Here is a 16129-nt window from a genome sequence, read left to right as displayed (position 1 = left end):
AACTTGGTTCCGTTGATGTTTAGGTTTGATTTGCGTGCCGCGGCGTTTTTTAGGGTTCCGTACCCAAAGGGTAAAAAACGGGACCCTATTACTAAGACTTCGCTGTCCGTCCGTCCGTCCGTCTGTCACCAAGCTGTATCTCATGAACCGCTAGACAGTTGAAATTTTCACAAATGACTCTGTTGCCGCTATAACAACAAATACTGAAAGTAAAATAAAATAAATATTTAAGGGGGGCTCCCATACAACAAACACGATTTTTTTTTGCTCTATTTTTTGTTGATGGTGCGGAACCCTCCTTGCGCGAGTCCGACTCGCACTTGGCCGGTTTTTTATTACTTAATGCGATAGGTAATCGAACGAGTATTGTCGTTATTGATGCTTTCATTGAAACTATTTTGTATCATTGTACGAAGCTTCTAAGAGTACCTTTTTCATGTTTTAAAACATGCGAGGAAGTCTACCTTGTCTGCGTGTATTCTTAAAATAATACCTATTACAATATTATATTACCTCATTTTGCCTGTAATTCCATTCAAAGGTCTTCTTTCTGAGAGGCCCCAAAAACATTTAATTGGTAAGATACTCGTTATACGGCAGTACGTCTCAATAACCGCTCGATCCAAAACAAGAACCTTTTTTAGGTCCCGATTCACGATTGACGTCAATTAATTTTGATAGGCCCATTTGGGAGATTGATTAAAAGTCGGTTGCTCGTTGCATTCGTATCGATTGTTCGCATTGTACTTCAGTCGAAAGTGGACTACTGGGCCAATTTTTTTCAAATGGCGCTGTTGCGTTAATTACTTTTATTAAATTGTCTTAGAACCTAAATTAAACTTCAGGTGACCTATTTTTAAAATAAGATTAAAACACAAACAAAAAAATAGCATATTTAGATAGGTAAAACGTAAAAACCCAATGTCATACATATAGAAATTGTAGGGTACCTCCCTCAATAAATTTATCGGCAATGAAATCCAAGAAAATAATTCAGAAGAACCGATTATTGCTTGTTGTTCTGTAAGAAATCGGTCCCCATAAGGAAAAGCGAAATTACCAGTATAGGACCACCAAAGACGTTTGTTACGTGCCGGAATAAATGTAATTACGATTTTACCCCACATACACAAGCTTGCTTTTTATCAAAATCGCAATATTAAATTTATCCAGATGGTTATGGATATGGTTATCAGGTACAGTAATTAAGGGATATGGTACCGTTTTTAAAACTTATATCGCATTTTTTAAATGGAATCAAAATTAAGCCTAATTAATCATCTACCTATACTTGTAAGATTAAAGATATAAAACAATTATATTTATAAGAATTGCGGCAGAAAGTCCTATGTTTTTTACTCCTGTATTTTTTTTTAAACTACCTACTAATACTGTGTAGTTAGGAGCAACACCAAAAGCTTTGTCATTTATTTTAGTTATTTCTGCTCGTATAAATACATAATGCTACCCTATATTTTACCAAAACGGTATTTTTTACTTAACATTAGGACATAACCCTTCGTCTGAGTCATTGGAACAAAAAGCTGACATGTCCCAGACTCCTGCGCATCCGCCCGACTAACGGTACCGAGATTTATGAGAGCGCGTCTTCGAAAATACCAATACTGGTTTAGAAAGGGTTTTTGCTGTGAATAAATTTCCATTTCACTTTCAAGGTTTATTACAAAACTACAATAACCAGTTTATAAATATTGTGTAATAATGTAATCTTTATTACTAAACTAAAAACGAATGTATGTATGCGATTGTAATCAAATGGCACCCACTGATTGATTTTATTTAATTTTACCCGAATGATGTGTTATCTACATTATATTTTTACCTTTGTTTATAATTTTCTTAGCCATTTTTGATAAATTTTTAGTTGTCGAATTAAATCAATATGACGAACCTAATAGGACGCTATTGAAATACTGACAATAAAATTACACACCAAAATCTTTATGCATACAATTTATGAATGTTTGTGTTGTATTAATTTCTTGTACTCGAAGCCCGGGGCCTGCTACGCAAACTTTGCCCATGAATTGGCACGAGCACCAATTTACGAATCATCTTACCTCTGAAACCAATAAACGGTGCAAGCGTGAAATTAAAATGAAATTTTGTATAGTTTGAGGACCTCTCGGTCCACAAACTATCTCCATACCAAATCTTTTTGTATAATATAAATGTTGTTTTTATCAATCATCGACATCATTATTCCATGCCAACGTAATAATTGTACATAAATCAAATTCCTTGACTTTACTTTTACCAAAGTGTTTGATGTTATTAAGAGAAGTGGTTAGTGTAATGCAAATAATAATAAATTTAATATTAAGAAGAAAAGAAAATAAACTCCTAATATTAATCATGCCGGCAGTGCTCGGAATAGGTAGTGCCTATTTACCTAAACTTCAGATGAGGACCTAACTAAGAGTGGTTACAACCACCAAAAAATATTATTTATTAATATTGTTCGCGGGATTTCCCGGGATTTATAAGAGTACCTAATCGACATATAATCAGACTCGGCGTCAAATTATTAGTAAAATTCAATAGTTTAATTCAGAAAAATGCGTGTCGTGACATATAACGTACTGTGTAGAAAATCGATCAAAAATGTAATGTGTATGTGTGTAACGAGGTAATTGAAATAAAAACTGGTTATCATATGTTTCAAACATTTAATGTATACAAATTTGTACTAAATAAACAAATCAACGTAACCATTCAAACTATCGGCATTAAACAATTGCATTTAGTTAATAATTTGACCCCGAGTCTGAGTATATGTCGATTAGGTACTCTTATGAATCCCGGGAAATCCCGCGAACAATAATAATAAATAATATTTTTTGGTGGTTGTAACCACTCTTAGTTAGGTCCTCCTCTGAAGTTTAGGAAAATAGGCACTACCTATTCCGAGCACTGATTCATGCGTCATAATATAATCATGACCTGACTTTTATTACGTGAGTTCTTTATTCTAATTTGATGCTAACAGCCATCTAATATGTTACAAATCTACTGATGTGTTAAGTATTAGTGTGGATTTACATTTTTATAACTTTTTAACATATTTAACTATATATGGTAGCAATTACTGATTATGTTTCTCGTATCAATTCTGAATAATTTATAATAAATATGTGTTTAAAATATTAATATAATCATTTTATATTGACATATTAGTAAACATAAACAATTATAATATATGTTTTAAAGTTATTCAATAATTAATCGATTTTAAAGCAAACGGCTAAATTAATTAAATTAAATATCTTTACGATATGGCAATCATATCGTTTATTATTTTATTGCTTACCGAATTCGGTTTCCACGATCGGCAGCACACTAATGTACGAACTTTCAAAGTTTCCTTATCGTACCGTTGCAGGGAAGTTTTCGCTTTAACAAATAAATCTTTTAATATAGACTGCTTGATGAGTACCTAAGTAACTAGTATTCCTAAAATTTAGTGTAAAATAAACAAACATCTTTAATAAATATATACTTTTGCACGTATTATTAAGAATACATCCATTTTGAGTGGAAGTAATAGTTTCATATAGCTAATAGATAAGAAGGTATATAAATAACTTTTATAAGTAAGTAAGCGACTGCGTATGTATCTAAATAAGTTGTAAAGCATAATTTAAATTACGAAAATTTTTTATATGTGCATCGGGGTATTAAATAAAATGGTTTAGAAACCAATAGGTATTTGTACTTATAAAGTACTTAATTTAGCAATATTTTTTATAAACGTAGGAACAATTGTTATAAGTAAATCTAGAACTATTAGTTAATCTGTACACAGGGCGCTGGCGCATGCAAACTTACTCATACTTGTTGCAATTTTCACGTCATTACGTATAACCCTAGCCCGGCGGTTACTTAAAAGGTAGCTGACGCCATAGATTAATATCCAAAATGGCGTAGACATGCCAAGGGAATTTCCAATAAACTCAAATAACATTAATACTACTTCACTCAAACGCCTAAATCCTGACTATACTTATTTACACTGTGGAGCGATATCTTAGTAATTGTAGCGAAAAACATGGACAAGCTATATTTTATAACCATCACGACAAGTAACTTTCTCTAACACAAAACTAGATGTTTTCGTAATTTTAACATTATATGGTTACGCAATAACTTGCCTTTACTACAATTAATTTAAATGAATAGGTACGCATAAGTACAAATATTACTAAGTTAATAAAAACACATACAATATTTTATTCTCCAGATACACCTACGTACTTTCATCCGCTTCTGTGCTTAAAAATTTAATCCCAACCTATTAAGCGAATGAATGCAATTTACATCGTGTTATGATAATGTAGTTATGCATATTGCACTGAAGCAATTTCACCATTAATGCACTGTGATACTAAAACCATTACGCTTAATAGAAACGCGAATTATTATCGCTTATGATCTAGCAGATAGCGCTAAAGTTCGAAAAGGATGTATATTTCATAGAATGTAGACTGATAAAGGCTCTGAACTGCTATAGATATGAGCGAAAAATTAGCTCTCATGTTTATCTCGTAAGCTGTGCATATTCATATGTGGTAGAATCGTGGCATAGATATGTACTGGGTTACTTTGTAACCGATAATATAATCGAATTAAGACACCTACGCCCTAAGTTATTATTTTATTAGAGAATTTAATGATTTTACGCTCTAGAATATATAAATGATTGTAGTAAAACTGTGATAAGAAGACGTCTATAAAAAATAACGAAACTAATTAATTTTTACTCACTTTTATTTAGCTTGACCCCGTATATACCTACCTAAATTCTTTGTATATATATATATATATGGAGCTTCAAATCTTGTAACTTAAATTTGAACCACTTCCAAATGTCTCATTGAACTTAAATTGCGCATACTTCCGTATTTGCGATGACAATGCAATAATTATACTAACATGGAGCTGATCTGGTGATGCAGTCGGAAGGTACCTAGCAAACGAAACTCTTCGATGAAAAAACTTAAACACATTGAGTTTAGGTTCATTTGAAAGATCTCGAGACGTATACTTTATAGACATGCAAAGTACAGTCACCAATAAAAGTGTGTATCAAAAAATATTTTTGACGGTTATACTTGTTAATAAGTAAAATATAGTTTTGGGTGCTAATCTTATAGTTTTGCAACTCAAATAAACACTTAAGTATAGCAAAATAACAGCCACTATAAGAGTGGATGAGTTACAATCATGAGTTCTACATAACACCGTTTTCATTGTTCTCAGGTCCGCCACCGATTTGGTCTATTTGACGAAGTATGTACTTCGGGAGGCGTACAGGTCCGGCATTGCAATTGGGTTCGATTTCTACGAGTCTCTGAGAATTATGGCCCACAAGTAAGTAAAAATGTTATCTCTTTTTTCATGCATATCACTTTAACTTTACCAGTAAGTATATGAATATGATATGAGAAAGCTGTTCATATCAAGATATTTTTGAAGTGAAAACTTCTTTAGCGGCGCTGTGCACTTTTTGTGATGGGGAAAAAATGTTAAACTCGCGAGAGGTGTCACGTGACCGTAAGACGTAAGACGGACACGTGACCTGATCGAAAAATTGTTACTTCAATGTCATTGAGTTTTTTTTATTGATTTAAATGCCATCTAGTGAGTTTTTCTCTAACTGGTATTAATATAACTCGAGTACTAACAGTGATGTGCTTAGGGGTTTCAAGTAATGCGACTAAATAACGCTAGATTGCGTTAACCTCAATTATACATAGTGCTGCAGACATTTTGCAATAGTGATTGAGTTTTCACTTCTGCGAGCACTCCCGGAGTGCACCCCGTTGTTTTTTATATTATAACATTTCGTTATGACCTGCTGTTTGTTAATTGCCTTAACAAAGCATTTTTACTCAGGTAAACCTAGTCTGCACAAAAGTCAAGGGTGAACCTGTCTATGAAGCAGTGAAGCCAATATCAGCCCACACAGAACTGGTGGTATATTATCTACCTGAAAGACCTGAGGAGCTATTCTTTGTGAGGATGAGGAATAATCTGTACAGACAGACGATGGATTCCATTCTAGAAGGTAAATTAAAAGTAATGTGCTATCATTCGGACAGTCTTAAAACATTTATTTATTTAACCCTTATTGCAAAAGGAAAACCTTACAGTACAAAAGGCGGACTTAATACCATAAGCTTAATGCATAATAATATTCATTTAGCCTATCTTTTTCATACGAGTAAGATGGCACATAAAAAGCAGGGGTGTAAGTGTGTAAGTAACGTACAGGACTGGTTAGATCATTTTCCCAAAATCATAATTTACCTGTAGCATAATTTCTATTCGCATTTTTTCGTATTCTTAATTTACATCAGACGCATTAATTCCTAGGTAAAAATTTTCTCATAATTAATACATTCCAAGTCGTTTTATTCGAATTCTTTTTATTTCTTAGGCGATAATATTACCATGGTCCCATCGCACTGTTTCTTTTCAAAAAAACATTTAGTTTACAACTTAGCTAGACGGAGCCCCGCGAAGGTTAGGTTCGTTAGGTAGCTTCAGATGCCCGAAGGGCAAACCGCCCAGAAATAGGAGACCCGCGAAGCAGGGCTCCGTCTAGCTAAGTTGTGAACTAAATGTTTTTTGAAAAGAAAGTGGAGTGGGGTAATCGATTTTTTGATTATAGAATAAACGCCATAAGAAATATTTGTGAGTGGCTAAATTGTCTAATGGGAAAATATGCGAATGGAAAAATCATGTTAGGAATTAATGCGTCTGGTGTAAATTAAGAATAGGAAAAAATGCGAATAGAAATTATGCTTCAGGTAAATTATGATTTTGGGAAAATGATCTAACCAGTCACGTACAGGATGTAACAAAAATAGGGGCTATCCGTTTAACTAGGGCATATCTCGGTATCATGTTCTGATTAGGATTAGGATTTTCCTAATTAGAACCCAATATCGAATATGCTCGTAAATGGATCCCCACTATTTTTGTTACATTACGTATATGTATTTAAAGAAACTGCGAAATTTTGTAAAACTGCTGTATTAGACGACCAAAGAAAGTACATATTTTTATTCTCCGCCCAGAAATAAGTTTCTGAGTATTTCCATAACGATTAAACCAGCGGTAAGTGACACCCTGTTGGAATGCTCAGTAAATTGTTTACGTTAAATAATGACTTACGTTCCACGAATATTTCAACGCACAACTTTCCTTTAATTGCAATCGATATATACTTATTGAATGCTTTTTATACATGTAGGTACATCCGTTCATGCCGACAGCTGCAGAGTTATCAATATGGTCTTGCGATCCGATCGGCAAACGACGCCGCAATGCGTTATCGATTCATATGTAACTTAACTGGTCTTAAGGAGTATAAAGATTCGGTTTTTATTTCGTGAGATACCTAGGTTTCAAATTGTTAGGTGCGCTTTGAATTGTTTTTTACTTTTTATTTAGAGTTGTAGAATTATGTACCGCAAGCGCCGATTAAAGTACATAGGTAATAAAAAGTTCTACAATGACTGTAAATTTAGACTTAAAAAAAAAGTATATTTTAATTTAATATTTTGTCATGCGGCGTCAATGTTGAGCTGTGTTTATGTGCAATGCGCTGTTTTTATTGCCATTGCAGTATGACTTTTCCAAAAACTTTATTTCCGAAATTAGGTCTAAAGTCTACTGAAAAGAAAGGCATGAATCTAATCAAGCTAAGAAACCGCTGCCTACTAAATTAAGTAAAAACACATAAATCACGTTGACACACAGATATCGCCATTTCACTGGCTGCTTAAGTGCGATAAAAAAGCAATCACGACCGTCGACTACCGAACCGGCGCGAGCGCTGCGGAATGCCCTTTGATGTGCCGGTGTTAGGACGGGCTTCAACAGAAGCGGAGCGGAGCTCAGTTCAACTGCGACTTGAAAGAAAATACAATTAGCTCAATGTTCAAACTCATATTACAATACACATAATCTCTTAAAACGACAGTAGCAAAATTAATTGAATGCTAATTTTAGGATTCGTATCCATAAGTGACTGTAATGTAATAAAACACGAATGCCAAAAACATACCCTTCTGGCTCATGGTCACACCCCGCAACGGAGCTAGCAAATCTGTAGCAGTTGTACGTCAGGGTTATCACTACTACGCATAAACTAAAGTACAAAAAAAATCTTTGTTTTTAAACACACCAATATTTTCAAGCAATGAAAATTCCATGTTAATATTTGAAAGAAATGCGAAAAAAAAACGTGATTTTATAAACAAAATAACAGATACATTGAAACGCATCTAATATTGACATTGACCTGTTAATTTATATTATTTGACAGTAAATTAAACCGGGTTATAACCGAGAATATATATCGGAGATATATATCGGAAGAGGGTCAACAAGGTTCTCGCTCAATTTTATTAATCTTACATACAATAAAGTTAAAGCAAAATGGTTCATCATAATCGCCAACCCTGGCACAAAACTGTCATATCCTACGGTTTTGCTAGCTCCGTTGCGGGGTATGCTCATGGTACTAGCTGTATTTGGTACTTATTCAGTTTCATATAATAAAAATATTTTTTTATTGGAAAGAGTTGCATTTATTATGTTGCGTTTAATTTTCAAACAAAACAAAACCATTAACACTCTTTCCTGCAAAACACGAGTAGGTATACATTTCACTAGCAAATTAGATTTTTTATTTATATAGCTGGGCCTTAGGAGGATACACAGTATACATGACAATAATAGAAAACTTAATTTGTTGTTTTTTAAGACCCGGATTGATTGACAAAACCGCTTCGCTTATTCTCACGCTTATAAGTAGACGCTGCTTTACATCTCTTGTTGAGATACAATCCTAGCTAGATCCTCTCAGTAAATCTGCACTTTATATCCATTTGAGGACGGCTACGTACTATCTCAGTAATACAGGTTTTTTTCATAATAAAGTGAAAATGGGTTAAACAAACTTTTGTTATATGGTCGCAAAGAATTCCTGAAACCTTTGATTTCATACTCGAAAAGTCCTTGTTATTAATCGATAAGAACTACATTACATAAATAAAACCAATTGGTAAAATATTCTGCATTTAAATATAATGATCATAACTTGTATGCTAAGATGCTTGCCTGTCCTTGCCTAAGATATTGCCTTAAAGGCATACATTTCGCATAGCATTTACTCAACACAATCACAGCCGTCAGAAATCGGTAAGAGGCTGATCCAAATAATAATGCTCTCACATGGACCAAATTGATTGTTGAACATTAATTATAATTATTTAGAAACCTTCATTAGAATATTGATCCAATCAAGCAAAATTTTTATTAACCAATTTCACGAACAACCGTAACGTACTTAACACAATTTATGTTTATTGCCAGTCTTAAAATAATCCAGTTTTGACTCTGACGTGAAAAAATGTTCGTTCAGAACTTTTGTTTCTAAAGTCTGTATTTATAATCCGCGGCCTTCCTACAAAGTTATCTAGTGAGATTGCCTATAAATCTTCATAGCTTTAATACAGTGTCGCAGATGCTGTGGATTAATTAGTTGCCGCGTTCTACTTGAAATCTACATCTTTAACATTTGCGCTGCATGTACTCTGTTTTCTATACGTATTTTAAGATCACGGATAGCAGTTGCAGCGGCTAACAGACAGATGGCAATGATAGCATCTCTAGTTACCCGTCAATGCATTTCGCCTGTTATCTGCAGATTGATTTAAAGTCAATACCGTATTCAAATGAATGTATGAAATCATACAATTTAAAACATCTCTAAAGTACATACTTACATAGTGAAATTATATAACCTATAATAAATTTTGAATTATGCTATCTATAAAGTAATCTCAAATAGTGTTTATTGTATAATAAAAAGTCAAAGCCTTTTTTTAAGTTTTACCCACATAAATATTTCACATACTTAGTATGGGTTGAAACCTAACTTGTTTCTTTCAGATTCACCATTAGACCTCTCAACGTCACTTCTATCGAGAGTACTATTACCAATATCACCACCCTCGGGTCCTGATGATGAGCACAAGTCAGTTTCTGGTGATTCCCTTACATCATCATCCGCCGGATCATCAAGTGAGCTACTAGACATGACACCGAAAGTCCAAAGAAAACCAGCGAAATCTGAAAGAGCATTACTGCCTTGTGAAGTGTGCGGAAAAGCATTCGATAGACCTTCATTATTAAAAAGACATATGAGAACACATACAGGTATGAATTAAATTCCTTGCTAGGTTAAATTTTATTCACCTCCGGGAGCGCTATTCTGATTCTAAAATCTGTTAAGGTTTTGTATATTGATATGATATGATCGGTCGCTCTGATTAGTATGCGCGAAATACACTATGAGTCCCGTCATTAGGCATCTCTGTCACTTTTTAGGGTTCCGTAGCCAAATGGCAAAAAACGGAACCCTTATAGATTCGTCATGTCTGTCTGTCTGTCCGTCTGTCTGTCCGTCCGTATGTCACAGCCACTTTTCTCCGAAACTATAAGAACTATACTGTTGAAACTTGGTAAGTAGATGTATTCCGTGAACCGCATTAAGATTTTCACACAAAAATAGAAAAAAAAACAATAAATTTTTGGGGTTCCCCATACTTTGAACTGAAACTCAAAAAAATTTTTTTCATCAAACCCATACGTGTGGGGTATCTATGGATAGGTTTTCAAAAATGATATTGAGGTTTCTAATATAATTTTTTTCTAAACTGAATAGTTTGCGCGAGAGACACTTCCAAAGTGGTAAAATGTGTCCCCCCCCCCCTGTAACTTCTAAAATAAGAGAATGATAAAACTAAAAAAAATATATGATGTACATTACCATGTAAACTTCCACCGAAAATTGGTTTGAACGAGATCTAGTAAGTAGTTTTTTTTTAATACCCTTCATGGGCGAGTCCGACTCGCACTTGGCCGCTTTTTTATTGGTACACATGGACTGCACTGCGAGTCGTGTTAAGGTCGTTTATATGTAACAATAACTTAACAAATTTTGTATTCAGCTCCATATATATCCGTTCCATTTCCGATGTTGAATTAGTCCTATAACTTAAGTAATGTGATGTGTAGGACCAGATTAAGATTGTTTTTAATTTTCAGGTGAAAAACCACATGTGTGTATGGTATGCAATAAAGGGTTCAGCACTTCAAGCAGTCTTAACACTCATAGAAGAATACATTCTGGAGAGAAGCCACATCAGTGCCAGCATTGTGGGAAGAGATTCACAGCTAGTTCAAACTTGTACTATCATCGAATGACACACATAAAGGTATGATATTTGAAATTTTGTTATGCTTTATATGAATTTTTTTTAGGTACAAATCCTAGTTTGTCAATTACAGTTGGTCAATTTAACCAATTCTTAGTGTCATTTTAAGTATGTGACAAAACATTTTGATACTTTTTTTTTCACTTGAATATCATATCAAAAATACCACAAAGAATTGCGTGGTCGAGCGCGGCGAGGCGGAAAAGTCATGTGTCTAAGACCGTCGTGGGAGCGACCTGCGGGAGGGATACGTTTCGAAAACAATTATAAAAGTTTTCACGGCATAAGCCTTTTTGATATATTGATTGGTATAAACACCATGTATTTACTCGTAAATTTGTCATATTTGATTTACTGTCACAAGTCCTACAAGTGTGAAGTTAAACAGCTTGTTACAATCTCATATAATCCCTAATAAATAAATACCTAGTTAAATATTGCTTTGCTAGTAAAGATGAAAAATTGTAAAGACTGCAAAGATAAGGAATTAAAAATGGAGTACCTACAGCTAATAAGAGCAATTAAAGTACCTACAGAATGTACATCATCGCATAATTACTGCGTATCTACCGATATAATGTTCTTTTCAATCATATCCTAGTAGGTACTGTCTTGCTTCATCGCGGAAATTATCCACACTTTACAAAACGATGTAAAAAACGGGTTATCCTTGATGCAAAGACAATAGACTACCATTAAAGTTTTTTTCTTCTGATAATTCACATACTAAGCGTATCCTTTTTCATGTCACTGTAAGATACTGCAATTGTATTTTTTATGCGACAACGTGTAGTAACTAACCAGTTGCTCGATTGTTTATTGATGATAATGGCTGGTCGATTGAATATGAAATTATTAATTTATTTAGAGGAAACTGAGATTGTTTACGTACTGGGATTCTTTGGTAATTCTATTTATTCATATTACTTAGATCCAGTTTACATTCTATTGTATTAAAACAACTCCAAAGGTCTTTGAAAAATTTAAAAAACCTTAGGTGTACGTAGAGTAGTAAGTGAAAAAACAAGTATCAACCTATATTTTTACGTGTGGCACCCACCCTTCTTCAAGTTACTTACTCAAATTTATTATAATTTTTATAAAATCTTGTACAATAATATAAAATTAGTAACGATGATTTATCCTAAAGTGATATATTACTGGCCGGCAAAGCTTGATGCACATTATACGGTGATGTTACCGTGCTCGCTTCCCATAACGCCCCACCTGAGTTTTTACTTTAACTATGACCTCATGTTGAAGCGACTTAAGAAAATCACACAAGTGCACACGGTCAATGAGCACAGGGCTGTCACGACGCTTTTCTTCGGCTTAAAAATCTTATAATATTTTTGATATTGTGAATTTGACATGCACCTCATTATTGAGTGTAATATTGTTATGTGTTAGTGAGTCGTTTATTAAATTTTGTTTTATATGTCATGTAGATATACTGAAATTCGCAGTATACCTACATGGTATAGGTACTTACCTATATATATAAAAGGCGCCTTCACTTACGTTTGATATATTTCCATCTATATGAGTAACATTACGAGGTAACACAATAAATATCAAATTCGTACAAAGGCGAATCCCTAAAATTTCTATATTAAAAGGCACCGTCAGTGTTGTAACTGTAATTATATATTTTTTATTTATGTGTTATTAAAAGATAATTTCGACTTTTCAACTACCATAAATATTTTACCACATCCCAAACAATGGGCAATGGGCAGTCCATTAAAAATTAAGTTAAAATCTAGGCTTTTAAATATTTCGTAATATCTTGCAAACCCTACCTCGCCAACCCTTAAGACGCACCTGTGGTCACAGGCAGTTATAGTTAAGGCGTTCAAGGGCCAATAAATTACCGGGTCAGGTCATCGTGGGAACACCCCTGCGCAGGAGACCGTGGCGACATTGTTCGTAATAGGTTAATTTGATTTTGTATGCTTTAGTTATCATGGATCGGGTTGTTCAAGCGTGTTACACGTTTGGTTTCAGTTGTTCGTTTTATTTTATTAAGAATTGGATACGTATATTGTTATGTCTGTCAGTAGACGTGCTTTATTTACTTTTGCGATGCCATTCCGTTCTACTGTATTATTTACAATATCTAAACATGTTTTCTATTTTAAAAAAGGTTATTCATTGGATATTATACGAGTATGTTGAGACTCACTCACTTTAATTGTTATTTTGCTCATGAGTATACTTAATAATCTCAGAGCACACGTGAGTAAAATGTGGGCTTTTGTAAATCAGGGAGTAGTTTTCAGAGTACATATTCCTATTGTATTTGGACTAATAATTCCATAGAGTATTAAAAAACGGTAGCATCTCATATAGCAGTTCACACACGGTCGTGTGAAGCCACGGTCTGCTGGCCTCGTCTTCGGTATCGTCTTGGCCGATACGGTTCCTTGGCCAGTCGTGGGAACATGAATTTGGCCGCTGTAGCTGTGTTAGCAAACGTTTGGTGATTCATATGAACTAACTAGTTATTAACTGATATGTTTATTTTTATTTTTAATGAATGACAATTCGAATCAATCCAATCGGGCCGAATCTCTTTACTATATAATTCGTATTGTTGATAAAAAGTATTGTATGTCAATCGATATTTTATTATAGCTATAGCCATACTACTCTTTAGGGTTCCGTACCTCAAAAGGAAAAAAACGGAACCCTTATAGGATCACTCGTGCGTCTGTCTGTCCGTCCGTCTGTCACAGCCTATTTTCTCCGAAACTACTGGACCAATTAAATTTGGCACACATATGTAAGTTTGTAACCCAAAGACGGACATGTAACGTAAACAAATGAATTTTAAATATGGAGGCCACTTTTGGGGGGTAAAAGAGAAAATTAAAAACTAAAGTTTTTCATACTATATCGTGTTACATATCAAATGAAAGAGCTTATTTTGAGAATCTCAAATATATTTTATTTATAATTTTAAGATAAATAGTTTAGCAGTTATTCAAGAAAATAAGCAAAAAATTACCATTCCCCCCCCCCCCTTTCTCTCTGAAACTACTGGGTCTAACATTTTGAAAAAAATACACTAAATAGTTCTTTATCTATAGATGACAGGAAAACCTATTAGAAATGTGCAGTCAAGCGTGAGTCGGACTTAAGTACTTAGTTTTTGATCCGACCCCTACGGGTTATTTAAAGAAATTTTACTCACTTTTCATTAAAAAAACATATTGTTAAAAATACATGTAACGTAAAAAAAATTAACTTTGAATATGGAGGCCACTTTTGGGGGATAAAAGAGCAAATTAAAAAATAAAGTTTTTCAAACTATATCGTGTAACCTACATATCAAATGAAAAAGCTCATTTTGAGAATCTCAAATATATTTTTTTTATAATTTTGTACCATTTAGAGTTGAAACTCTAGGTCCATGGGGTCCCAGCGCGCATAAGTTGTTCGCAGAAATCGCGAAGCTTCTGGTTGACGTAACTGAGATGTAACTGGTGACCGAAGAGCTGGCGGCTACCTCGCACAACGTATCAGCATTGCGATACAGCGAGGAAATGTCGCCAGCATCCTTGATACAATGCCTCAACGGCCTATTTTAGATTTAAGCTAGATTTTAATTTCTTTTAGTAATACCACTGTACCTATATATCTTGTTTGTAAATAAATGATTTTACATTTTAAGACAAATAGTTTAGCAGTTATTCAAGAAAATAAGCAAAAAATAACCATTCCCCCTTTTTATCTCTGAAACTACTGGGTCTAAAATTTTAAAAAAATACACTAAATAGTTCTTTACCTATAGATGACAGGAAAACCTATTAGAAATGTGCAGTCAAGCGTGAGTCGGACTTAAGTACTTGGTTTTTGATCCGACCCCTACGGGTTTTTTAAAGACATTTTACTCACTTTTCATTAAAAAAACATATTGTTAAAAATACATGTAACGTAAATTTTAATATGGAGGCCACTTTTGGGGGGTTAAAGAGCAAATTAAAAAATATAGCATTTCAAACTGTATCCTGTTACATATCAAATGAAAAGCTCATTTTGGGAATCTCAAATATATATTTTTTTATAATTTTAAGATAAATAGTTTAGCAGTTATTCAAGAAAATAAGCAAAAAATTACCCCCCCCCCCCCTTTATCTCTGAAACTACTGAGTCTAAAATTATGAAAAAAATACACTAAATAGTTCTTTACCTAAAGATGACAGGAAAACCTATTAGAAATGTGCAGTTTTTGATGGGTGTTTTAAAGACATTTTACTCACTGTTCATAAAAAAAAAAACATATTGTTAAAAATTTTGTAATGTACGGAACCCTTGGAACGCGAGTCCGACTCGCACTAGGCCGGTTTTTATTTTTATATCTTACAGGATAACACCATTTTTAATTGGGTTAAGTTTATTAGGTAATTTTAACTCCTTCATAGAGTAAATATTCGAAACGAAGCCTAGTTTAGCTTGTCTTGTCATTGTAATATTATCGTCCCATTCTGTCCCTACTCAGCATTACAATAAGAGGGAGCATACAATAGGCTAGCTGATTGATAGGCCTCCGCGCTTAAGGATCTTTTGAGCTGTCCGCGAATTACGTTGCCCGCTACGGCACTATCATTGTGCGATTGCCTGATATGTGTGCACGGCTCACAATAGACATTACTGGTCGTGTAGGGTTAGCACTGTATTATTGCAAAAATGTTGTAAAAATCTTATAATTTAAACGTACTTAGGCACTTCTATCCTAATAGTAATTTAAGTCAAATTATATACATTCACTTCCAGAAATCTAAAAAAAAATATTATTGACAGAATTAGTC

The 16129-nt window shown here is 33.8% G+C and overlaps 1 protein-coding gene across 1 annotated transcript in view; it reads left to right on the top strand.

Moving 5' to 3' along the window:
• Nucleotides 1-16129, top strand: part of LOC134649393 (zinc finger protein 177-like) — a 69082-nt gene that overhangs the window by 38865 nt on the left and 14088 nt on the right. Inside the window, exons 2-5 of the mRNA XM_063504141.1 lie at nucleotides 5281-5391; nucleotides 5917-6088; nucleotides 9988-10254; nucleotides 11146-11315. Coding sequence (XP_063360211.1) covers nucleotides 5281-5391; nucleotides 5917-6088; nucleotides 9988-10254; nucleotides 11146-11315 — 720 coding nt within the window. The remainder of the gene's footprint in view (nucleotides 1-5280; nucleotides 5392-5916; nucleotides 6089-9987; nucleotides 10255-11145; nucleotides 11316-16129) is intronic.

Source organism: Cydia amplana, chromosome 1, assembly GCF_948474715.1.
Source record: "Cydia amplana chromosome 1, ilCydAmpl1.1, whole genome shotgun sequence".
In the NCBI taxonomy this organism is placed as follows: Eukaryota; Metazoa; Arthropoda; class Insecta; order Lepidoptera; family Tortricidae; genus Cydia; species Cydia amplana.
This window is presented reverse-complemented; position numbering and strand designations above follow the sequence as displayed.